The following is a 27,553-nucleotide window of genomic DNA, read 5'->3' on the forward strand; positions in this document are numbered from 1 at the left end:
TAGTGAGAGGACCCTGAAGTGTAAAGGGGGCGTCAGTGTTAAAGTGTACAGGGTGCAGTGTTGAGAGTTGCAGAAGCAGTTACAAGGAGCTGCTACCTCAGTCAGGAAGGACTGGAGGGGCAGTATCAAGGACTTTTGCGCTAACCAGAGTGTCAGGAGTCAGTTCTCAGTACAGTCCAGGACCTTTTGAGCTAATCAGAATATCAAAAGTCCAAGTACAGTTCAGCAAGTCAGTATTTTTCAAGCGCCAGCAAGCGTTGGTCGGCATCCAGCCGGCGTCAAGACAGCGCTGAAAGGCATTTTTTCTTCAGAGTGTCCCAAGTTGTACCTAGTTGAGCCAGAGGAGTATCCCACTCATTCCCTTCTCCTATCCCTAATATCAAATAAACAAAACCAACCAAAGATGCCGGAAATGGTCATTGTCTCCAATCTCTCACTTGGGTATTTGGCTTAAATGGGCTGAAGGTGTCACCGGTAACAATGGCAGACCCACATCAGGCCCAATGCCTGGAAAACCTGCTACATAAATAAAATATTTGTAATAAATAAATATGAAATATAAAATGAACTCAAAACCATTATAATTTCCCCTTAAAGCTGCAATAAATGTCAGTAAAACCAGATGAAATTTGTAGCCTAATTTGTCAAAATGATAATTAAAAAACGATTCTGCTGATGTGTAGGAGTTCAGCCACTGATCTCAGATGATCTTCCCTCCTCCTCCTCCCGCAGACTCCAATGACGCCATTTCACCAAAGTTTCCAGCCGAAATTTTGGGCTCCGCCACAGAGAAAATCTCCGACACCTCCATCCCCCACCACAGAGATGGCATCTACAGCAAGGATCACAGCCCGAAGAGCGTGTGGGAGGACAATGCAGCAGAGACGAGGAAGACACCGGTGACAGGTAAGAGGAATACTATGTATCAAAGCTTCTACTATGGATAAGAAATCTGTTAAATCATTAGGCCTCATGCACACAGGATGTAACCTAAATGCCGATTTTACAGGTGTTTGACCGGGCTTTTTTCCAGGCTCTAAACACACGGGTGTTTAGGCCCCTTTTACACTTGTGTGACTTGTCCTGACCTGGGACTGCAAAGTCGCATCCCATGATTTCCAAAGAGTACCGTTATATCAAAGAAGTCCCTGCACTACTTTGGGCCGACTTTGATGCAACTTAAGGTCCATAGACCTCAAGATTACACAGGCATTGCTTCAAGTCCAGTCAAAATCGCGGCAAAGTCATGCAACTTTCAGGTCCAACAAGTGTGAAAGGTACCTTACAGGCATATTGGAGCATTTAGATCAGGGGTTTCCAAACTTTGGCCCTCCAGTTGTTCAGTAACTACAATTCCCCTCATGCCTAGTCATGTCTGTGAATGTCAGAGTTTTACAATGCCTCATGGGATGTGTAGTTCCGCGACAACTGGAGGGCCGTAGTTTGGAGATCTCTGCTTTAGAGGCTGGAAAAAAAAACATCACTTGTATGTACAGGAGAGGTGCGTTTGAGCAGAAAAAACGCCTGTAAATGCGCCTAAACATTAGGGTCATTTAGTGCTTGAGCATTCATTCCAGTAACCAGAAAAAAATAGTGTTCTGGCCAATGGAATTAATAAACGCATTTGCAAAACGTGGGTTTAGGCACTTTTTTTAAGCTACTTTTCTCCTGAAAATGCGTTTAGAGGAGCTGGTCAAACACTCAGCATGAGGCCTTAAAAGATGGTCACCAGCACTTTAAAGTTGAACTTTCTCATATATCTGGTTGCAGACTCTGTCCACAGGTGTCAAACTGGCTGCCCTCCAGCTGTTGCGGAACTACAAGTCCCATGATGTATTGCAAGGGTGAGAGAAGCATGACTCACACAGGCAGAGGCATGATGGGACTTGTAGTTCCGCAAAAGCTGGGGGGCTGCAAGTTTGACACCCCTTCGGGAGTCTGGGCGTTCACGCCCAAAAAATGTCATCAGTGTACACAGGGCATGTCTAGTACATCCAGTCTTCTGAATCAAGAGTGGAAAAGAATCCGCGCTTAGGATAATATCGAAGGGAGGGGGTAGAAAAAAGCGATTGGCTGCAGCCCACTTCAGAATATAACCCACTAGAGATTATATTGGATATATAGAGGAAAAAAGAAGAAGTGCTTGGCGCTGCCAATATATGCGTTAGAAGTGTGGAAGGTAGAAACTAGTATAGACAACACAGATGTCACAAATATTATAAATATTATGCACGTTTGAAAAAAATGGATGTTAGATAAATAAGTGAGGTATTAAATGAGGTAAACACAGGAATAAAGTGTAAGAGCATAAAACCTAAAACCCAATATTTAAATGTATAAAAGTAAATAGGTATGCAAAAAATGAATAAATAGAAGATGACATATACATCCACAATATACTCTAGTAAAAAATATATATATATAGTGCCCTTCAAGTGAGGGTGAAGTGGTGGTGTTAAAACAATAAATAAATATATAAATTCAAAAATGGTATTATAGTGCAGTGAATATTTGGTGATATGTAACACAGGTGTATAAGTGATAATAAAAAGGTAAAGTAGAAAAAATTAGTAAATATAAATTATTTTACAGTGACTTGAGTGACCAGAAAGTGACGTGTGCAAAAAAGGAAGAGAAACCTCAATCCCAAGCCTGGGAAGAGAGAGTGCCCAATATGGTTCCCCAAAATGACAATGGGGTGGGCCACAGATGGAGGAAAATAAATCCAAAAAATTAATAATAGAAAATGCTGAAAAAATATAAAATGGTGGCTAGGTGGTTGTTACACAAAATATCTCAAGATCAATAGTGTGCTAGTGAAAAAATGCGCAAAGAAAGTGGTCAAAAATGCATAAGAAAAAACATCCACTGAGTCCTTAAAAAGCGCATAGAGGTATAACAGTCCAAAATGGTGATGAGGTGCCAAAATCACAGGTGCGACCGGTTGGATGGTTCTTAGAGTGAAGACTATGGTGCTCCCCTATTCAATGGGTCCGGTGCTCCCCTTTCTAGTAAATACCGAGCTTACCAGAAAGTACTACCCCTACAGGGGTAGAGCGCAGGTCGATATTTGTAGGGATCGCTCCCAAAGCAGAGGGGTCCGGTCACCTGGTCCACTTCTAATATTCCAATTGCCCGAGTCACAACTACTTGGCGTGTTAGTAGGGGTGTTCCAACATTAATGCTCCAACCAAGCCATTCCAGGACATGTGTATAAATAAAGAAAGATGCCTCCAAATGGTGAAATACCGCTAGACTTTTATTAAAACATCCAAGATAAAAGCAGGTACTCACATAAAAACAATGCTAACGATCCCTCAGGATTTAGGAGCCGCAAGGTCCTCTCTGGCGGTGGGGTGATGAACGGTTAGCGTTCTCCCGACCGGAGCTGTGTCCCAAGCCGATCAATACAATGCAAGCGGAAGTGATGCGGTGCGCACTCTACATGTTTCGTCGTATGACGTCATCAGGAGTAGCGCTGGCCACATCAATTCCGCTTCCTTAAGTGTAGAGTGGTTGCCAGGCAACCCGATTCAACTAAAAACGCCTATTGGTCAACGGACCAATCAGAAAAAAGCTGGGAGTATGATCATCAGTTGCTAGGAAGAACCTCTTAATACAATGCACATTAATCCGAGGGCCAATCAGAAAAAACGGTTGTCCTTTGTCATCAGTTGCTGGGAGAAAACTGATGCTGATTGGCTCCTACGATAAGTGGTGAGGATATTCACTACACAGGGGATTTCCGGTTGGTTAAGCCAGCCCCGGAACTGTCAGCAGACTAGGTGATGATACTTATTCATAAAGGACGATGTATACTCAGCAATAAATGATGGTAAACAGTTCTAAATTAGTCCGAAAAAAAGGGACACCAAAAAAGGAAACAAAAAACGGAAACAAAAAACAAAAAACTGTGGAACAAGAAATCTAATACTAGAAAAATGCCCTCATTATAACTCCGAATAAATCAGATAATCATAATGAGAAGTCTGGTAGCCTGGCAATCATTCCATGTCTGTATAAGTATAACAAATCTATCCAGTGCATATGAAACAAACAGGGAGAAACTCTAATCATATATGTCTATGGACAATAATTTCACAAAACAGCCGATTCCCATATATAGTCTTAGGGGGGCATATATAGGGTTCATTAAGTCTCAAATAGATGGTATAAAATAAATTAAAAGGATAATAATACTAATAAATACAGTCTCAAAAGTGAATTCTTAAAATATATATATGGGATGGTAAAAAATTATTATATTACTGGGTAAAAGGGATATACCCATAAACATACAGAGAAAATTAGTGTCCAATAAATATACATGGTGAGAAGTCAGATGTAAGTAAAATCCAAGATACATATCGTAAGTGAATAAAAATGTACATGTTTAGTAAATATATATTGGTCTATAAATTAAGGTGGATCAAAATATTTAGTAAAAACTAGTGAGTATTGTCGAACTGTGTCAATGGAGAGTGACATCTGGAAACATGGGAAATTAGTTAATGGCCCAAAGAGAGGGAACCAATACCCACCACCTTGATTAATACTCAGAAAAAATTGATAAACATAGTGACAATCAATAATTAAACGACTATGACGTGAGATGATATAGATAAAGTGACAGTGCTTTGAGAAAAGGTGTATATACAGGAACTGGAGAGTTGGGTTGGGGCCATATGGATGGTAAAAGAATAGGCACAAGAACATGCAAATATAAATGTAAAGGATGGCCTCAAACAGAAGAGATGGTAAGAAGTTCATATTTATAGTCATCCTGTATTAAACAATAAAAATCTTGAGCTCCCTATGGATCATAGAAAGCTATAAAGGGTATAAAATTGATGATGTAGTGACCTCAGGGATCTTTAAGAGTCTAAAATCTGGAAAGATAAAAGGGAGGTAGAGACTCGATCTGAAGTGAGGGTGAAATTGAATCAAAGATAAATATGATTAAAAATTGGATATAAAACAGTTCAGGTCTATATCTAAGTTTAAACCTCCAGGTTGTAGCGATTCCAATTGATAAATCCATTTAGTCTCGTTTTTAGATATTTTTCTGGTCTTGTTTTCCCCTCTCCAGTGTTCTCTTATGGTGTCGATGCCATAAAAAATTAGGCCTTGTGGATTCTTATTATGTGCCTCTAAATAGTGTCTCGATAGGCCATGCTTGGGGAAACCCTTTTTAATATTTTTGATATGCTCCCTAATGCGGACGTATAGTGGCCTGGTTGTTCTTCCCACATATTGCCGTCGGCATGGGCATTCCACAACATAAGTCACGTGTGTACTATGGCATGTGATAAGTTTGTTAATTTTAAAATTTTTTCTATTTACGCATGATTTGAATTCTGTGATCTTCCTTGGTTGTCGTGTGTTGTTCTTACAGGCCAGGCATCTCCGACACCGTATGAACCCTTTCATATCGGGAAAAATCCGTACCTCTTTCGGTGGATCTACCACATTGTGCACTAGTCTGTTTCGTAAGGACGGTGCCTTGCGGTATATAAATTTGGGCCTACTTGGGAGGATTTTGGCCAGAGTCCTGTCTGATTTCAGGATAGGCCAATATTTTTTGATAATCTTTTCCATCTTCCTGTGTTGGTTATTATATCCAGTAACAAAAGCATAATCAAAGTCAGTGTTTTTATTTCTTACTTTTTCAGTGAGTAGAGTTTCTCTGTTCATATCCCTCACTTGGTTTTTGATGATCTCTAGTGATTCTTTTCTATAGCCCTTTTCCGTGAATCTTTCCGTAAGAATTTTAGCTTGCTCTTCGTATTCTTCAATTTTTCCGCAGTTTCGTCGGAGTCTCATGTATTGGCCCTTGGGTATGTTCTGTTTCCACTTGGGATGGTGGCAACTTGTTATCGGGATATAGCCATTCTTGTCAGTTGCTTTGAAAAAAGTCCTTGTTTGTAACTTCTCCTGTTCTTTATATAGTTGTAGGTCCAGGAAATCGATTTGAGTCGTGCTTTGATTGCCGGTAAATTTGATCCCATATCTGTTATTATTTAATTCTTCAATGAACATATCCAAAGTATGTTGTGATCCCTTCCATAGCATAAAAACATCATCAATGTATCTCCGATAAAAACATAAATTGGGTCTTGATATTTTATAAACTAGCTCCTCTTCCAGTAAATCCATAAATAGGTTGGCGACGCTTGGGGCGTAGCGTGCCCCCATAGCGACGCCCCTGGTCTGGACGTAGAAATTTTTATCATGCCAAAAGTAATTATTGGACATTGCAAGTTCCAGTCCTTCTAAAATGTAATCAATTTGTGTCTGTTTGAGGTCTGATCTCTCATGTAACGCTTTTTTTACTCCTTTGAGTCCATCTTTCTGTTTGATACTGGTGTAAAGTGAATTGGCGTCCACCGTCACCAGTATCAAATTATCATCAACTCCGATATCTTTGATGTCCCTAAGCAGCTGTGCACTATCTTTTAAATATGATTTGCCTCTGGGTACTATAGGCTGGAGGAATTGATCTAAATATTCCCCCAGCCTAGAAAATAGGGAATCTACCCCACTAATAATTGGTCTCCCGGGAGGTTTCTCCATTCTTTTGTGTATCTTTGGGAGATAATATAGCACGGGGGTTTTTGATGAGGATGGAAGTAGGTATTTAGCTTCCTTATCGGTAAGTATCCCCAATTCCTTCCCTTTGTTAATATAACCTTTCAATTTGTGTTTATATTCCTTCCTAGGATTCGATTTCAATTTCTTATAAGTATCCGGAATCCGCACTAAATTATTCATCTCCTCATCGTAGTCTTCCTTGTTCAAGATGACAAGGCCTCCTCCCTTGTCTGCTGGTCTAATAACCACCTTTTTGTTTTCTTCCAGTTTTTGTATTGTTTTCCAAATTTTCTTACTTTCCTTACTATTAGTGTTCAAATTCTTTATCTCATGTTCTACCATCTTTTTGAAGGCATTAACACATTCATTATTGGGTACTTTCGGGTTGAAGGTAGATCGATTCCTCAGTTCAGTGTGTTTGAAAGCAGTGTCGTGTTGTTGTCTTTGAGTTCCCTTTAGAGTGAAAAATTTTTTAATATTTAGTTTCCTAATAAATTTTTGTACATCTATGTACGTTTCAAATTTGTCCAGATCTCTTTTGGGGGCGTATTTGAGGCCGAGGTCTAAAATCTCCAATTCTTCCTTGCTAAAAACAGTATTGCTTAAGTTAAAAATCCCTTTCCCTAAAACTCGCGCCTTCGTTTTCTTTCTGCCCCCACGTTTCCCTCTGGTCCGTTTCCTCCTTGCCAGTTTCTGTTCCACACATTCTGTCTCCCCGGGTTGTAATAGTGTCCTGTGGGGTTCATCCCTCCTCTCTGGAAGTTCGGGGCAAAATGGTATTCCCGATCTTGCCATCCTCGGTTGTCTTGTCTCCATCGGTTGTCCATGAACCCTGATGGTCTCGCGTCCCATTGCCTTCCTCGATTGTACCACCCTTGTTGTCTCGGGGGTCTCCCTCGGTTGTTCCATTGAAAAAAATTTTCTCTTTCATTTCTTTCATTTTCCCTGGGTGGGGCATTTCTTCTATCTCTCAACGGAGAAAATCTATTGTAGGTGGGTAGTCGGTACTGAGGGGTGTCATATCTTTGGTTGTAGAACCTGTTATGTCTATTCACCCTAGGTGTCCTCTGGGGTCTAGGGGGAAGTTCCTCATAGTTCCTTTCCTGCCTCGGTGTATAATGCGGTTGTTCTCTACTGGGTCTAAACGGTGTTTCACGGGGTGTCCTGGGAAATGGTGTAGCCGGTGTTCTGGAGATTGGGGTGATGGGTTCCTCCTCTTGTTCGTCCTCATCAGGAGTGGTTTCTCTTGATATATAGGCTGTTGTTGGTTCCTGTACTTCCATTGCTTCCTCTCCTAAGGAATTTTGCCATTTATAGACTTTCTGATCCTTGTAGTCCAGCGTATCCCTACTAAATTTCTTCTGCTTCTTCTTCTGTACTTCGGTGTCGTATTTGGCTATATTGGTTTGTAATTCCTTCTCCTTCTCTTTGTATTCATTGGGGGTTGAGAAGGGGGTTAATAGAGTCTTAAGTCTGGTAATATTTTTCTCTATTTCTTTGAGTTTGAATTTCCTCCTTCCAACAATTTGTTTAAGTAGTTCCGATTCGCATCTGTTAAAGAAATTATACCATTCCTCCATGAGGCCTTGATCTAGAATCGCATCATTAGGATGTACCTCCCATCTTAATCTCCGTGGGGTTATTCTCTCTTTAATGTACATTTCTAGTGTGGAAATGTCCCACCACACTCTTAATTGCTTCTCTAGATCATGTTTCAACTGCTTAAAAAGGCCATTGAGGTCATGGTTATTGGTCACTCTTTCATGATTAAAAATCTCCTCTATGTTAATTTCCCTGCTCCCTACATAACTGAAGAGATCCATAGCTGCAGATAAAACACACTTAGTACAAGTGTGGGGTATGAATCAAGAGTGGAAAAGAATCTGCGCTTAGGATAATATCGAAGGGAGGGGGTAGAAAAAAGCGATTGGCTGCAGCCCACTTCAGAATATAACCCACTAGAGATTATATTGGATATATAGAGGAAAAAAGAAGAAGTGCTTGGCGCTGCCAATATATGCGTTAGAAGTGTGGAAGGTAGAAACTAGTATAGACAACACAGATGTCACAAATATTATAAATATTATGCACGTTTGAAAAAAATGGATGTTAGATAAATAAGTGAGGTATTAAATGAGGTAAACACAGGAATAAAGTGTAAGAGCATAAAACCTAAAACCCAATATTTAAATGTATAAAAGTAAATAGGTATGCAAAAAATGAATAAATAGAAGATGACATATACATCCACAATATACTCTAGTAAAAAATATATATATATAGTGCCCTTCAAGTGAGGGTGAAGTGGTGGTGTTAAAACAATAAATAAATATATAAATTCAAAAATGGTATTATAGTGCAGTGAATATTTGGTGATATGTAACACAGGTGTATAAGTGATAATAAAAAGGTAAAGTAGAAAAAATTAGTAAATATAAATTATTTTACAGTGACTTGAGTGACCAGAAAGTGACGTGTGCAAAAAAGGAAGAGAAACCTCAATCCCAAGCCTGGGAAGAGAGAGTGCCCAATATGGTTCCCCAAAATGACAATGGGGTGGGCCACAGATGGAGGAAAATAAATCCAAAAAATTAATAATAGAAAATGCTGAAAAAATATAAAATGGTGGTGTATATACACCTTTTCTCAAAGCACTGTCACTTTATCTATATCATCTCACGTCATAGTCGTTTAATTATTGATTGTCACTATGTTTATCAATTTTTTCTGAGTATTAATCAAGGTGGTGGGTATTGGTTCCCTCTCTTTGGGCCATTAACTAATTTCCCATGTTTCCAGATGTCACTCTCCATTGACACAGTTCGACAATACTCACTAGTTTTTACTAAATATTTTGATCCACCTTAATTTATAGACCAATATATATTTACTAAACATGTACATTTTTATTCACTTACGATATGTATCTTGGATTTTACTTACATCTGACTTCTCACCATGTATATTTATTGGACACTAATTTTCTCTGTATGTTTATGGGTATATCCCTTTTACCCAGTAATATAATAATTTTTTACCATCCCATATATATATTTTAAGAATTCACTTTTGAGACTGTATTTATTAGTATTATTATCCTTTTAATTTATTTTATACCATCTATTTGAGACTTAATGAACCCTATATATGCCCCCCTAAGACTATATATGGGAATCGGCTGTTTTGTGAAATTATTGTCCATAGACATATATGATTAGAGTTTCTCCCTGTTTGTTTCATATGCACTGGATAGATTTGTTATACTTATACAGACATGGAATGATTGCCAGGCTACCAGACTTCTCATTATGATTATCTGATTTATTCGGAGTTATAATGAGGGCATTTTTCTAGTATTAGATTTCTTGTTCCACAGTTTTTTGTTTTTTGTTTCCGTTTTTTGTTTCCTTTTTTGGTGTCCCTTTTTTTCGGACTAATTTAGAACTGTTTACCATCATTTATTGCTGAGTATACATCGTCCTTTATGAATAAGTATCATCACCTAGTCTGCTGACAGTTTCGGGGCTGGCTTAACCAACCGGAAATCCCCTGTGTAGTGAATATCCTCACCACTTATCGTAGGAGCCAATCAGCATCAGTTTTCTCCCAGCAACTGATGACAAAGGACAACCGTTTTTTCTGATTGGCCCTCGGATTAATGTGCATTGTATTAAGAGGTTCTTCCTAGCAACTGATGATCATACTCCCAGCTTTTTTCTGATTGGTCCGTTGACCAATAGGCGTTTTTAGTTGAATCGGGTTGCCTGGCAACCACTCTACACTTAAGGAAGCGGAATTGATGTGGCCAGCGCTACTCCTGATGACGTCATACGACGAAACATGTAGAGTGCGCACCGCATCACTTCCGCTTGCATTGTATTGATCGGCTTGGGACACAGCTCCGGTCGGGAGAACGCTTACCGTTCATCACCCCACCGCCAGAGAGGACCTTGCGGCTCCTAAATCCTGAGGGATCGTTAGCATTGTTTTTATGTGAGTACCTGCTTTTATCTTGGATGTTTTAATAAAAGTCTAGCGGTATTTCACCATTTGGAGGCATCTTTCTTTATTTATACACATGTCCTGGAATGGCTTGGTTGGAGCATTAATGTTGGAACACCCCTACTAACACGCCAAGTAGTTGTGACTCGGGCAATTGGAATATTAGAAGTGGACCAGGTGACCGGACCCCTCTGCTTTGGGAGCGATCCCTACAAATATCGACCTGCGCTCTACCCCTGTAGGGGTAGTACTTTCTGGTAAGCTCGGTATTTACTAGAAAGGGGAGCACCGGACCCATTGAATAGGGGAGCACCATAGTCTTCACTCTAAGAACCATCCAACCGGTCGCACCTGTGATTTTGGCACCTCATCACCATTTTGGACTGTTATACCTCTATGCGCTTTTTAAGGACTCAGTGGATGTTTTTTCTTATGCATTTTTGACCACTTTCTTTGCGCATTTTTTCACTAGCACACTATTGATCTTGAGATATTTTGTGTAACAATCACCTAGCCACCATTTTATATTTTTTCAGCATTTTCTATTATTAATTTTTTGGATTTATTTTCCTCCATCTGTGGCCCACCCCATTGTCATTTTGGGGAACCATATTGGGCACTCTCTCTTCCCAGGCTTGGGATTGAGGTTTCTCTTCCTTTTTTGCACACGTCACTTTCTGGTCACTCAAGTCACTGTAAAATAATTTATATTTACTAATTTTTTCTACTTTACCTTTTTATTATCACTTATACACCTGTGTTACATATCACCAAATATTCACTGCACTATAATACCATTTTTGAATTTATATATTTATTTATTGTTTTAACACCACCACTTCACCCTCACTTGAAGGGCACTATATATATATATTTTTTACTAGAGTATATTGTGGATGTATATGTCATCTTCTATTTATTCATTTTTTGCATACCTATTTACTTTTATACATCCAGTCTTCTGCCCTGCTGCCAGGATCCCCCCTGTCCAAGTACATGGCAGTTCAGCTCTGATTAATCACAGCTGCATTGCTGTGTACACAGAGAATGTCCCGGCAGCACTAGCTGTGAAAAAAAAAAAAAAAAACAGTCTGTCGATGTTTATCGACAACATTGCTCAGGAATATAGAAAGATTCAAAGAAACATTGTTTCATTTTGTATCTTTCAATTTATCTACAGATCAAAGGGATGAACTTTGAAATTAGTTAAAGTATGACTATATGCAAAAAAATTTTTTTTCTCTGTCGCTCATTGACATACGTAGTCCTCTTAGATTCACATCAATTGGGTTATGCTGCCTCCGCAGGAGTAGGACTAGGCAGAAAGAAAAAACGTTCTGGCTCCACCCTAGGGGCAGTCCCAGAGGGTATATCCTCTTCCTGTCTGCTACAGAGAATCAGTTTTTTTCTGTCTAGTCAGACTCGGGCGCTTAGAGTTTCCTGGACCTTCCGCCTTCAGGCGTCAGTGGTTCAGGTTTTCAAGGCGACTGTTTGGTCGTCGGTTCATACCTTTACAATATTGTATAAGGTTTATGTGATGGCATCGTCAGATGCCTCTTCTGGCCGCAAGGTTCCTGCAGGCCGCTGTTTGAGGAGACTGTTGGTCTACCTCGAGGGTTTGTTGGGTAGGTCTCATCTGTTTGCTCGATGAGTCCCTTGATACTTCTGGTTGGCTCCGGTTGGGCCTTCTAGATTGGATTTTGATTTCTGTCAATCCCACCCCTCATTTGTGGCACTGCTTCTGGATGTCCCAATTGATGTGAATCAAAGAGGACTACGTCTGTCAATGAGCGACAGAGAAAAATGGATTTTTGTAAGATCTTACTGTAAAATCCTTTTCTCTTAGCTCATTGACAGACGTAGTACCCGCCCCTCTATCATTGAGTTGGGTTGGGTTAAATTCTCTGACACTGCTTCGTAACAGAACTGATTCTCTGTTGCAGACAGGAAGAGGATATACCCTCTGGGACTGCCCCTAGGGTGGAGCCAGAACGTTTTTTCTTTCTGCCTAGTCCTACTCCTGCGGAGGCAGCATAACCCAATTGATGTGAATCAAAGAGGACTACGTCTGTCAATGAGCTAAGAGAAAAGTATTTTACGGTAAGATCTTACAAAAATCCAATTTTTTCATTTTGAATACAGTAAGGGAGGGGTATAACCACTGGCAGATTTTATTTGCCATCTGTGTCCCATTGCAGAGATTTCCCTTCACTTCCTGTCCCATAACCAAACAGGAAGTGAGAGGAAAACCCTGCAAATTAAGGAAATCCCTTGGGGACACCCAGCTCACCAGAACTAGTTTTCCCATTGGAAGATATCCCCTCTATTACTTTTTTAGGGACAACCCAAAATTTGGGATTTTCTTTTACTTTCACTTTCAATGATAATGATAAACAGGACAAATAGAGAGGGGGAATCTCTTTAACGAGTGCACAGGCAGCAATAAAAAATGACAAGCCTTCTAATCCCTCTCCACTGTGTCTAAAACTTAAAAAAAAAAATGCCTTTAGTTAGGCTTTAAAGCAACCTGACAAGTTAAAAAAATGTTTTTCATTTGTTTTTTTATTAAATGTTTCTCTGTTGAACCCTTATTAACCTTTTAGTTTACTCTAATCGGCCATAATTACCTCCTTATTCTCCTTCTCCATTCAATTATAATTTTCCTGGTGATTTGTTTTTGTTTTTTTTTCTATTTTATCAACTGATATTTAAACTTTTTTTTTTCTGCTTTGTTTGCTTTGTTCAATATTTGTACACCTTTTACATATATTTTCACGTATCACACTGAAAAAAGCGCAAAAAAAAAAAATATTTTATTTTATTTCTAAATAACATTGCAATACTTTGTACCAAAATTATAATTTTAATGTTTTTTTTAACAGGACAATTTACAAAAAAAATGAAAACATTTGTTTAGTTTTATTACATTTAATTGTCTAAGGAATGTGAAAAAAAATGTATTGTTGCAGGACAATATTCACGAAAAAAAGCCTTACAAATTACCAGAGTTGTATAAAGTACTCGAAACCCATACTTGAGTAAAAGTACAAGTGCTCGATCAAAAAGTGACTTGAGTGGAAGTGCTCGATCAAAAAGTGACTTGAGTAGAAGTACTAAAGTATTCAACATTTTTTGTACTTAAGTATTGCAAGTAGTTTTTTTAAAAATTTTGCTACTTAAGTACTGAAAGTAAAAGTACCAGTAGTTTTGAAAAAAAAAATTGCTACTCAAGTACTGAAAGTAAAAGTACAAGTACTGTGTTATGTAGTTATTAAAGAAAGAAGTCAAAAGTTTGAACATCATATTGTTTTTTATTATTTCAAAAGCAGCTTTTATTTATACATACAGTAGCATTTATTTTCGTATGTGCTGATAATACACATGTTTTGAGCTTCATGAAACCTGTCATCTACTGTTCTGGCAGTGGTCATTTTTATAATTGTAACAAGTAACTATGCAGCACAAAAAAAAAATATCGGAGTAGAAGTATTGAAATCATCGAAAAAATGTAGTGAAGTAAAAGTGGAAGTAGGAGAAAAAAATTCTACTCCAGGAAAGTACAGATACCGCTTTTCCGTACTTAAGTACAGTAGTGAAGTCGTTCTACTTGGTTACTATACATCTCTGGAAATTACAGAACAAAATGCAAACTTTTGTTTTGTTCTATTACATTTAATTGTCTAAGGAATGTGAAAAAAAAAATCATTGTTGTAGGACAATATTCACAAAAAAAAAGCCTTGTTTGTCCTTAAAAAAAAAAAACATATATATATTATGTTGTTATCTTAAGTAATGACAAAATTATCGCCGAATAAACCGACTCGTAGCAGAAATGTTAAAATTGCTCTGGTCCATAAGGGGTGAACGGGTGTGGGAGCCGAAGTGGATATACTGTATGTACAGTATAGTGTAATTAAATGTAAACCCAGTTTCTAAAATCTTGTTAATCTAATTTTACAGGTCAAATATGCCTTTATGCACTCTCAATAAATTTAAATAAAAAAATATATATGCAATGGTCGGGTGTCTTCAAACTTTTCTCCCAGGCCTTGGTACAGATCTTCAGTTGTAGGAATGATGGAAGGGTGGCTGGGCTACAAGAAGCGGCTGTCAGTATCCCCCAATTGTGCTCTTAGTAAAGACATACAGCCGTGTAAAGCCCCGTACACACGTACCGATTGTCGGCCGTAAATATTCGGCCGCCGAACGATCGGCCGATTGTCGGCTTGTTAGTATGATGCTTCCGACAACCGACAGCGACTTTTCGGCCGAACAGGATCGGGTGTGCAGGCTTTAAAATTTTTGTTGGCCGTCACCAGAATGGCCGATTGTTCGCCAGTCAGTACAGAATTCGGCCGACAAACAGCAGATCAGCAAGACTGGGCATGCTCAGAAAAGAAAAAACACATGGAAAGTTAACCATCACATGACATCACTTCTGCAGTCGGCTGTTGTTGGCCGGCAAAATTTGCGTGCAGTCTTTTGCACTTTTCAGCCGACAGGACAGCCCTGGACAAAAGACGGCTGATCATTCGGCCGACATTCGGTACGTGTGTATGGGGCTTTACTAGGATGGAGTAGGTGGGACTGGACGGGCATAACAGCATAGTGCCGCAGCACATAATGTGCTGCAGCACCACATTATTTCATCCAGCTGTTTTGTTCCAGCCTAAAAACATGGCTGTACATCTTCACCGAGAACACACTCGGAGGATACTGACAGCCGCTTCTTGGAGCTGTGCCTCCTTACCAGACTGCACCCAGCACGTGGGAAAGAGCAGCCATAGGTGGCTTCTATTCTGTACAATCAGTGTAGGGGGGGAGAGAGACAGAGCGCACACGGGCACAAAACCTGTGATCAAAGAAAAGGAACTGGCACGCTCACCAGAGTCCTATCTGCCAAGGGGAAATGGGACTTGTAATATTTAAGCCACATCAATTCCAGACATGAATGGTGCGGCTGTGCAGGCAGAGCGACCCACAGCTATGCAAATCTCAAAGCACAACAGAGTAGGGGACGCACCCTGCAGTTCTGGTAAGGATGCATTTCCAATTAGTTTTTTGGGGTCATGTACAGGGCTTCTGTTAGAAATCACAGGCCCCGTACAGCCTACCTGACAAATATCAAATTATATTTTTGCTAAAATGCTAAGGCCCTGATGCTTTGCTTTACAGCCCTGGCAATCATCAAGCCCTCGATCAAAACCCATTTAAACTTAAAAGCACTATTCTGCAAGAGCCCCGCAACTTTCCTGTGCGCTAGTGCGGCGTTAAAGCAGGCAGCGAGGAGGCAATATGCCTCCTCCCCACCTTTAAATTGCTCTCTAAGGAGTTATCCAAATTCTGACTGCTTTTCAGAGAGCAAAGCACATTTGAACAAGTCTTTCATTTTTCTTATTTATTTTTTTAAATATTAAAATTTCTACTTTTTTTTTTTTTTTTAGAATTTTATTATTTATTTATTCACTTATTATTAAATTATTATTATTATTATTAATTAAAAATTATTATTATTGACTTATTTATTTTATTTATGTATTTTTACTTTTTTTTTTTTAACTGCCCTGTTGGGGGGAAGGGGAGAGGTGCTTTGTAAAATATCAGGGTTTTAAACCGACCCTTGATGTCCCACATTAGAGACCGAGAAGGGGACATACAGTAGATTCATCAGTCCCTTTCTCTGCAGCCTCAACTGCACTTCACAGTGAATGAATAGGAATTGCTCTGAGGCTTCCTGTTCATTCACAAACTGAAGCATGGCAAACAGTTTACTATGCTTTAGTGATGAATGGACACAGGAGCGATTGATAACGATCCTTTTTTTTTACCATCAATACCGATATTTTGGTTATCGGGTATCGGCCGATATCTGTCGATATTTTTGGACATTAAAATTTTTTTTTTTTTTATGTCTACAGGTACGGTGGTGGAGGGATCTGGGGGTCTAAAAGACCCCAAACCCCTCCTCTGCACTTAAGCATTCAAAACGCCAAGTTTGGCTGTTTTGAATGCTGTAAGTTTTTTTAATTGGGCGCCACCAGTACCCGAAAGTAATGTCATGTAATGACATCACTTCCGGGTACGCGGCGGCGCCGAATTCAAAGAAATGGAGACCTGGGTCAGACTGTGGCGGTGAAGGTAGGATTCCCGGGCCTCCCGGTGGGATGGGAGACCCGGGCGAGCCGCGGAACGTGGCGGGAGGGGGAGACGTCCCCTCCCGCTCCTTGGAATGACAGCCAAGCGGCTTCTCAGCCGCATCGGTTGTCATTACAAGACAGCCGACAGTCGGCTATGGACACCTCTAGCTGCAGGCATCATCCTGGTACGAGCACTTTCCCGAAATATCGGCAATATCGGTAAATAAAAAGGCGATTCTGATATATCGGGGAAAGTCCATATCGGCCCTCGATATATCGGCTTTGCCGATAATCGGTCATTCTCTAATAACGATCGCTCATTGTGTTCATACAGGAAAGGAAGGGGCCGGTAAATCTGACACATATATGCTCCCTAGCCGCGAACCCACACACACACCCTGTGCTCTCCATCCTGAAATAATCCCGGGATGTAGATGCAACAAAGGATGAAACAAAACATTTTTGGGACATTGACATAGCATTATCCATATTGTGCATGCATAGAACAGACTTTCTACAGATACCTCTGATACTGACATATCAGAAGAAAAGTCATTAGGAATTAGCCAGCAAGGTTTTCTTTCCTGTGACAATACTAGTTCCCCAAAGTGAGCCTTGGTTGGTGGTATCTTTGGGCCCCTGTTAAAATTCGTCCATGGCCCCAATAGACTAATTTGGGACAATACATACCAATATGTGCATAATGGATTCCAGGTGACCAACTCTTCAATTTTTGAACTTCAATGATGAAATTGTCCCCAGTAGCAGAAATGATTTTGTTATTTTTATACACATTTAGGACCGTTTCACGATGACAATAAAGCATCGTACTGCAGTCTCCAGCACAGAGTCTCCCGTCCTGAGTCAGCATCAAAAGACTTTCAGCGGGAGAAGAGAGACCTACGTTCAGCACGTGAGGACGAGGAGTTTTTTCCATTAAAACCAGAGGTTGATGATGCTGAAGAGCCAAGTATGGGAACACTAAAGAAAACTGGCCATCGTGACATCACTGATTATCCTAAAAGAAGAGACAAGCAGGAACAGACACGTGGCACTCCACTTCATTCACCCAATGGTATTAGGGATTTCAAACTTGGTGTGAGAGAAAAGCACGTGAGATATGAAGATTATGGCTTCTCTAGTGATCATCCTGCCAATCCCACCAAGAGTTTCCAAAGGACAGAGACAGAGTCCACGCTAAGTCAAAGCGCCATCTCCAACCAGAGTCTAGATGACCTCTGGGCGCGATATACTGACCGGCGGAGAAGCCATTTGTCAGAATCGAGCAGCAAGCTGGAGGTTTCCCTGGTCGAGCGGCTGGACCGTCTCGCTAGACTTCTACAGAATCCAAAGCCTTACTCTTTGTCTACAAAAGATGACAAGGATGGAGATCAAGTCCTAAAGGTCAACAAGAAAGACAATGAGAAAAGACGGGAGACCAAGAAAGAAGAGAGGGAGAAATGGTACCTTAAGAAATTTGGAGTGGAGGCTCGACTGGGGACTTCAGAAAACCAAGATGGCTCCATAATCCGGTTATCTGATAGTGCTTCTTCTGAGAGAGTTCTTAGTGGTGACTCACTGTATTCTGATTTCTCCTCTGAGGTAAGGAGCAGTGTCACAGAAGAGAGCGCCGGTGGATCGGAAGCTGCCACTCAAACAGATAGCGTATCAACGCTTGCCACAAATAGTACCATATCCACCATAGACACCGTCAGACTCATCAATGCTTTCGGACCAGAGAGGGTTCGACCTTCATCTAAGCTCTCACGGCTCTACAACACTATCGACCTCCAGAAAAAACGCTCAGAAGGGACCTCGAAAAAAGCAAGCCGGTTGTCTGCAAGCCATGGAAACTCCACGATGGAGATAAAAGATCTCCATAAAAGCCTCAAAAAGGTAGATGCAACTTGGTTTTCTTCTCTTAAAATGTTCATATTTTGTTCCCTTGTTGCAGTGTATCTAAATTCTATAAACTAACTTTTTTTTGTTGGCTCCCTTTTGGTTCTGCCAGAAATCCAGTTGGCGGATAACTTTCCTTAGTGAGCTAACAGGGCTGTACTGAAATCTCAAAGAATCAGTCCTCCCCAGTTCTCAAAGATTCAGCCCAGCCCAGTTGACCTATGTGGTCTGCAGAGTCACCGAAAGAGATGGTGAGGGTAAATGTTCCAATGGGGCACCTGTTCCATGGATAAATGTCCAAGAGGGGGATTCCCCTTCTCTTGTGAGAAAATTCCTCTCACTTCCTGTTGTGTCTCCAGGGCAGGAAGTAAAGTCTTTTCTTTAATAACCAATCTAACAGACAGAACAAAATGCTTTGATGATATCAGACCAAAAGGGAGCGAATAAGAGAAGTTCATTGTTGGTTTACATGGACTTTAACCCTTGGAACTCAGGTGCAATGGCAGAGAGGGCAGGTCCTCCTACCTAATGTAGCTTTTTAGAGGTTTTTTGTAGCTTTTTAGAGGTTTAGAAAAGTCTTTCTATTGCTTCCCCCTTTACATCATAGCCTCCCTTTACAGTATAGGGCCCCCACCGCTGTATCAGTCCCTTCCTTTGTATTGCAGTCTCCCCCCTCCTTTGTATTCTAGTCTCTCCCTTTTCATCTGTCTCCCTCCTTTAGATCACCTATATTTACATCACAGTCCACCCCTTTGCATCACAGTCCCCCATTGTTAAGCCACAGCCCCACCCCCTTTGCAACGTAGTCCCCCCCCCCCCCCCCAACTTTACTTGGCAGTCCCCCATTTACATCACAGGTGACCTTTACATTACAGCAACCTCCACATAAAAGTCCCCACCTTTTTACAACACAGTGCCCCTTTACATTATAGCACCCCTATTACATCACAGGCACCCTTTACTTTGCCATCCCCCCCTCCCCCACATCACAGTGCGTCCCTTTAAATCAAAGTCCCCCCTTTATATAGCAGACCCCTTTACATTACAGCCCTCCTCCACTTTAAACCCCCCCCCCCTTTAAAATACAGCCCCCCTTTATATTATAGCACCCAACTTTTACATTGTAGCACCTCCATTACATCGCAGTCCCCCTTTGCATAGCCTGCCTTAACAATACAGCCCCTCTACCTTTACATTAGTGTGGTCATCCCTCCCCCCTGACCTTCCGGTTTTGCCTTTTAAAGCAGAGGGCAAGAGGAGCGATTGGAACATCTCCTGTTAACAAGGGGTTGATTGGTTGCTAGAACCACCCCGTGTCAAAGCAACCAATTGGCCACTTGTTAAGTTGAAAAGTGGGGCAGCTCCTGCCCTCCATTCAGACTGATCGCTCCTCCCACCCTCTGGAAGGAAGAGAGGACACACAGGCAGCTAAGTGGCATGGCCTTGGCACCATCAAGTGGGAGGTCAATCAGCCACAACCTTAGGTACCACGGCCCAGACCCAGACTGAGCGATAGTCCTGATAGTACCTTAAACTGTGGCTGATAGACCTCCCACTTGATGGTGCCTGCATAGTTCTTGAGTTAACACCACTTGGCAGAGCCAGCAGCATTACATAATGATCTTTTTAGCTGTCTGTAAGGGTGGCATTCTGATTACCACTGTAAGTGAAGACCTCCCACTGATCACCAGTGTAGGTGCAATTTTTCAACTGAACCAGATATATTGGTTTAGCCGGGATTCCCTAAGTCCAGAAAATTATTTCAAGGGTTCCACAATGGCAAAAAGGTTGCTCACCAATCCCCAGAAGGCACATTTATTCAAAGTAGATCTATCAGGCCAATGGTCACGCTCTGCTTTTCATCATTCACCTTCCTCCTGCAGGGTGAAATTACTATGGTGGAGGCAGTTTATTTTAAAGGGGAACTCCTCCCAAACTGATCTTTCATCTTTAGTAGATGCTGTAAAGTGATTTGTAATGTTTTTGAAGTCCAGTGGAGACTCCATTGATATGCCATGGTTGACACAAATGCAGCAACTGTTACATGGGGTTTTACTTTCCCTGTCAGTCTTTTAAAGGGGTGCGCACTCCCTGTACTGATTTTTCCTGATCTGTACACCCGCTGTGCCCATTATGCGGGGTTCCCACCATCCCTGTGCTGAGTTCCCAGGTTTGTACACCTGCTGTGCCCATTATGAGGGGTTCCCACCATCCCTGTGCTGAGTTCCCAGGTCTGTACACCTGCTGTGCCCATTATGAGGGGTTCCCACCATCCCTGTGCTAAGTTCCCGGGTCTGTACACCTGCTGTGCCCATTATGAGGGGTTCCCACCATCCCTGTGCTAAGTTCCTGGGTCTGTACACCTGCTGTGCCCATTATGAGAGGTTCCCATCATCCCTGTGCTGAGTTCATAAAACAGCTAACACATCTCAGGGGCAAAACCACTGTTCTTTAATCAGGGTGGCAAAAAAAGTATAAACATAATTATTGACAGTATAGTGATAAATCTAAAAACCTATATGATTGATCTAAAAACCTATAATCATGTATATTCGGACTATGTATATGTAACCCTACATAGATTTACATATGAAGATTTACATATACATTGTACATATATATAACTGTGCCCAGTTATAGATGTTTTCATATGTTTTAATCATTTGGAGATGTATCCTTATACAGTATATATTTAAATTCATATTTATTCTTTTTCTGTAGCCCTATTAGAGTGGTTTGGCTCCCAGAACCTGGTTGTTTTATGGGTAAACCGTTAAACCGATTTGCACTCTTACCATTTGGTCTGGTGCTCCTTCTGTTGGTTTAGGCTTTGAGGGACTTTCCGGGTGACCATTGTGGTACTGGTAGCCTTGTTTCATGCCCAACCCAAGCCAGCGATCTCTCTCGTTATTTTTCCTTCACTCTCCAGTTGGGTGTGTCCTCTGGGAATATCCTTCACTCAGTCATGGGTATCACCTGTTTTCTTTTTCTGTCTCACAGATGGCAGATACAGACTCCGTCTCATCCGGCAGCTCATGGGAACCGGTAATGAGGAGCAAAAACGGCTGCAAAGTGCTGAATAAAGGCATCCAGGCAGGTAGGTCACCTCCACCAGGAAAGAATAGAAATGGAGCCAAACCTCAAAAAAACACAGTATGTACCAGATGGAGCTTTATATGTCTAGAACGGAGCTCATAGGAGACCAGCGCCCAGGCAGGGCATATCTCAGGTCAGGTACAGATACAAGGATGAGCGAAATTTCTTACAAGTCAACTAATGACCCTTGTCCTTTTGAGGAGCCTCTTAAAGGGAATCTCTCCTACACCGTACATAGAGACCCTGTCACTAGACCATTTATTTTAACAATCTTCCCAAAATGTTATATGTACAGTATATTTAATATATTTTATTTACCTGAAAAACCTCCCTTGTGTAGACATCCAAAAGGCTAAGACTGCAGCTGGATGCCACCATCTTGGATGGGATGTCAGCAGACTCGGAGCCCGTCACTCAAGTAATACTATACATAAAAAAATTGGAACTAGCACTGTTTTATTCCCCAGGCTATCTGCTTTCAGTTTGGGGCTTTTATATAGTCTTCAGGCCTCAAATGAGCTTTTGAATGTGGGAAAAAAAAACTAAAAAATGGCTCTGGCAGTGAAAGGGTTAAAGCGGTTGTAAACCCATACAATTTTATTTTTTGAAACCTGAAAGAGAAACCCATAATGAGCTATTATGCATTGCATACTAGCTCATTATGAAATACTTACCTTAGAACGAGCCCCCGCCGTGCCGCCCGCTTACCTGTATGACGGGCGACATGTCCAGTCGCCCGTCTTCCGGGATCGCGGCATCAGGCCACCTGATTGGCCGGAGCCGCGGTGACGTCACTCCCGCGCACGCACGTGGGAGCCGATGGTCACGGCACGGGGCTCTGAAGAAACGGCACCAGCGGCCGTTCCTTCAGAGCGCATGCGCCAGTGACGTCACTGGCTGCATGTAAGGTAAATATCTCCTAAACGGTGCATGTTTAGGAGATATTTACAGTACCTATAGGTAAGCCTTATCATAGGCTTACCTATAGGTACAATTTGCAGAGGAGGGTTTACTTCCTCTTTAAAGGGATACTTTTACTTTTCATTCCATTGTGATTCACTTTGGGTATTGAATCCACTCTTCTAGTTTTAATAAACCACTTCCTTCTTTCCTGGCACTCACAGGGGACCTGGATATTGTGACCAGTGCCACCAAGCGACACACCCGAGATGTCGGAACAACATTCCCGTCCCCAAGAGGAGAGACGCTGAAGCCCTCAGCAGAGCGGGAAATGCATGCAAATGGCATCAGTAGTGTCGGGAGGCCAAAGACCAAGCAGTATATTCCACCAGGTGTGTGAGATCAGAGGCTCTGTCACTTGATTTGTAATACAGCATTAGCCTGCATTTTTGAAAGATCCATTGAGGAGGAGTGGCCACTTACAGGTGATGATTTTATGAATTCTTCCACATGTGCCGCCATGTCACACCACTCTAGAGCGGCAATGCAACGTGCCTATCAAAATAACCCAAAAAAGTTAGCATTTTGCATCAATTGAGGGACACAGAAATTCATAAACTGTTGGGTTATATTGCTACCTACAAGAGGTTTGGACACTGAAAAACCACAAGCCAGCCTCTGTACCCTCCTCTACCCAGTGTGATCTAATTATGTAAGGAAGCAATACATAGGGCCAGCAAAAAAATCAAGAGGGGGTGGAACCTATGTCCCTCAATTTGAAGAAAAAATATTTAATTGTAAGTGCAAAATTCATATTTTCTCCATTGTCTATTAAGTGACACAGGAAATCAGAAATGGTCAGGATGGCTAAAACAAGTCCAATGGAGGGTTATAATACAGCCATTGACAGGCCTAAGGCATTGGGAATACAGAGGTTCATGAAAGACTAACGCCTGCCTCTAAGCCAGAAGAGGAGAATTCTAGCAAGATGGGAACTGCCATGATCAAGGGAAGACCTCAGAGGATCCACTTGGTGCTCCAGTCCAGAACAAAGATACTGCTCATGATTCAGTCAATGCCAGGCTGTGGAAACCCACCAGCAATCCACCAAAACAGGTAGAACCGCTTACTGTAGCTAAAAAAAAAAAAAGGAACTAAACCTACAAAGAGGTGTGGTCAACTGACAAGGACTCCTGGCATACGTCCCAAAGATACTTAAAGGGAAATTTGGACAAAACAAAAAATGGGCCAGAGGAAAATGGCCAGTCAGTCTATGTGAGGACACATAGGCTTTAAAACCCTAACCCGTCAAGATTCAGGAAAATGAGTTTCCAGGTTAAGAGCAGAAGTTGCCATGGTCAGGCAAAAACAACCTTGCAATGAAATGTCACACAGAGCCCTCACAGCATAATGCTCCAGACCAGGACAAAGAAACTCCTGGATCAGTCAACACGAGGCTGTGGGAACCCACAAGTAATCCACAGAAACTGGTAGAACAACACAAGGCTGTGGGAACCTACCAACATAGTCTGAAATAAAAAGAGAACTAAACCAACAACGAGGTGTGGTCAACCCACAAAGACTACTGGGATACATCTCATAATATTAGATACTCAAAGGGAAATTTGGACAATCAAATAAATTAGTCCAGAGGAAAAAAGGCCAGCCAATCTATGTGAGAAAGTCCAAGCCTCAAAAACCTGACCGATCAAGAGTTTCCAGGTTAAAAGCAGAGATTGCCATGGTCGGGGAAACGAACTTGCAGTGAAATGTCTCACTGAGAGCTGTCACAGCATGATGCTCCAGACCAGGACAAAGATACTACTGGATCAACACGAAGCTATGGGAACCCACCAGCAATCCACCAAAACAGGTAAAATGACATAGCCTGAAATTAAAAGGAACGAAACCGACAATGAGGTGTGTTCAACCAACAAAGACTACTGGGATATGTCTTAAAATAACATATCTCCAAAGGGAAATTGGGACATACAAAAAAAAATGGTCCAGAGGAAAAAGGCTGGCCATTCCACAAGAGAAGATCCAAGCCTTTAAATTCTAACCCGTCAAGATTTAGGGAAAGCAGTTTCCAGGTTGAGAGCAGAGGTTGCAAGTGTCGGGCAAACAACCTTGCAATGAGTTGTCTAACTGAGAGCCGTCACAGCATGATATCCCAACAGATGGCCAAAGAACCCTTGAAGCTGGTAGGAAATTGCCAAGGGTACCCTCATTAAGGCCAGAAGAAGGGTAAACTGAAGACACCCGCACAAGGGTAAGCAGGGATGAGGACATAAGGATAAGCATGAACCCATCCACTTAACACTTGTAGGTATCTCTTCCTCTGACAGAAGAAACCCTGCAATTCTACCTAACCATGAAGCCAAAACCTTGTTCTAAGCATTGGATCCACCCCAATCCAGCAAAGGATTCTCAGCCAAGAGGCAGGAATTTTAGCTGCACTGCTTGGAATGTTTCCTGACTGAGTCTGGAGGAACTTTCTCAGGAGACTGCACATTGGCCACAGCAGGAGGACCTCGCAGAAAAGTGAGGCATGCTAAGTAAAGGAGGTGCTATACGGGGGCTGGCTTCCGATTCTTCTGTATATCCATGTCCCAGTCCCTTTAGATGGAAGTATAAAATGATTGTTTCTGAATTCCTGTGTACCTCAATGGACAATGGAGAAATTAGATTTTCGTGAGAGCGGTGTACACCAAAGGTAAAACAAGAATGCCTCCAGGATACCATATTGCAAGGAAGCCACAGCTGAGTTTTTTTGGCAGAATTGGCAAAGTACAATAGAAATTAGAAGTAATTTTTTACTTTTATTAACCGATAGTTTTGTCTTTGGACTCTGATGGTTGTGTTTGTCGTTGACAGGGCTGAGCTGGTTTGTCCCAGCTGATGGTATAAAGTGTGATTCTCCGAAGGAGAATAAGCTGAGCGGTCCCGGCCCTGCCTGGTACGAATCCACGACAAGCGCCAAACCGTGGAGAGAACCGCTGAGAGAGAGAAACCAACAGAGCCCAGCCATCAGAAGAGGAGAGAGCCTGAATATCGGATCAGAGTCTGGCAAAGATAATAAAATGGTCCAGCCATTTGTCAGGGCCACCCTACAGGTGAGGACTGTGTCCAAATCACTTCCATTGCTGGCCTCCAAGAATTGGCCATCGGCTTGAAGTGACCGATGTCCAGTGTACATGTTTGAGCTCAGTCTTGATTTGCATATCCAACTTTGCAAAGCTTTTTTTGCCATCCTAAAAAGCCCACTTAGCAGTCACTGTGTATTTCTTATGTCAGGAGTTACTGAAGGCTCACCGGCCGGATTTCATCTTCCAATCGGGGGAAAGGGTGAAACGTTTACAGCTGCTCACCAAGGAGAGGAAACTGCAGAGCATCTTCCAAAGTGAGAGGGAAGCGCTCTTCAACCAGCCAGAGAGAAGAGGGAGGCCCCCCTACCACACGTCATATAAAGGTGACCAGGGGATTGTACCTGACTTATCATGGCTGATGATCACAGTCTAGAAATGCCAACTTCATAATGAAGGGCTCCTGCTTGTACCATGTCCATAAAAGCAAATCATGAAAAAATATATTCTGATAACTGTATGTGGTTAACCACTTTAGCCCCGGAGAATTTGGCTGCTCAAAGACCAGGGCCTATTTTGCGATTCGGCACTGCGTGATTTTAGCGGACAATTGCGTGGTCGTGTGACGCTGTACCCAAATGAAATTGACGTCCTTTTTTTCCCACAAACAGAGCTTTCTTTTGGTGGTATTTGATCACCTGTGCGATTTTTATTTTTTGCGCTATAAACAAAAAAAGAGCGACAATTTTGAAAAAATATTTTTCACATTTTTTATATGAAATCCCCCCCCCCCCCTCAAAAAAATGTAAAAATCTAATTTTTTTAACATTTTTGTCCAATTTGTTTTCTGCTACATATTTTTGGTTAAAAAAATCGCAATAAGTGTATTTTGATTGGTTTGGGCAAAAGTTATTGCGTTTATGAACTAAGGGAAAGATTTATGTAATTTTTATAGTTTTTTTTTTTTTAACTAGTGATGGCGGCAATCTGCGATTTTTTTTTTTTTTTTTTTTTTTTGCGGGAATGCGATATTGCAGCGGACAGATCGGACCCTTGACTGACATTTTTGACACTTTTGGGGGTACCAGTGACATTTCTACAGTAACTACTAACTGTCAAAGGGCGTGGCTTGTGATGTAACCACAGAGACATAGGATACTACATAGCAGGATCGTAAGGTCTCTGTAGTTACACCAGGGAGAATGACAGACGGCTTTGTTTACATCAGCCGCCGGCCTTTCTCCCTCTCCAGCGGGAGATTGCGAGTAATTTTGGACATTGGAGCCACCGGTCACTCGCGCGGGGACCTCTGTGAACTAGTAGGGGCGGGAGCGCACCTCCGGCGGCGCGCACTCGCCCCCTACAGGCTCCTGGGCGAGCGACGTAGTACTACGTCGCTTTGCCCAGGAGGGGCTGACTGCCGCAGTAAATGTACTTGCGGCGGTCGGCAAGCGGTTAAAGCCCAATCAAACTTTTTTTTTTCCGCTTAATACATATCAGCTACATTAAAATTAAAGGTGTGCAGTCTTACAGTTTGCTTTTTTTTTAAGAAAGGAGCGGAGTAGAAAAGCCTGTCCCCTGCCAGAAGGACCTTTTGCTTTCTGTGTGGAAGCAGTGGTCTCTCTGCAGAGGTCTGACACGCCCCCTACTGAGTCAGAGCTCTCCAATCAGCATCAAACTTAAGCTGTGCTGATTGCATGGCTATTGGTCTTACTTAGCAGGGCGTGTGTCAGGACCTAGATCGCCTGCTGATAGCAGAGGGTTGTAGTTCCAGTGTCTACCAGCGGGTGTCTCCCAGCAGCCAGCACCAGGTGGAGACTAATTACTGGGATCTGCTGGTAA

At 41.7% G+C, this 27,553-nt stretch overlaps 1 protein-coding gene across 1 annotated transcript in view; it reads left to right on the forward strand.

The window, feature by feature from the left end:
* Positions 1–27,553, forward strand: part of ALMS1 (ALMS1 centrosome and basal body associated protein) — a 111,327-nt gene that overhangs the window by 69,867 nt on the left and 13,907 nt on the right. Inside the window, exons 10-15 of the mRNA XM_082250492.1 lie at positions 733–906; positions 17,530–18,626; positions 21,630–21,726; positions 22,850–23,017; positions 25,503–25,741; positions 25,923–26,097. Coding sequence (XP_082106618.1) covers positions 733–906; positions 17,530–18,626; positions 21,630–21,726; positions 22,850–23,017; positions 25,503–25,741; positions 25,923–26,097 — 1,950 coding nt within the window. The remainder of the gene's footprint in view (positions 1–732; positions 907–17,529; positions 18,627–21,629; positions 21,727–22,849; positions 23,018–25,502; positions 25,742–25,922; positions 26,098–27,553) is intronic.

This window comes from Pelophylax lessonae, assembly GCF_965119305.1.
Source record: "Pelophylax lessonae genome assembly, chromosome: 1".
Classification (NCBI taxonomy): domain Eukaryota; kingdom Metazoa; phylum Chordata; class Amphibia; order Anura; family Ranidae; genus Pelophylax; species Pelophylax lessonae.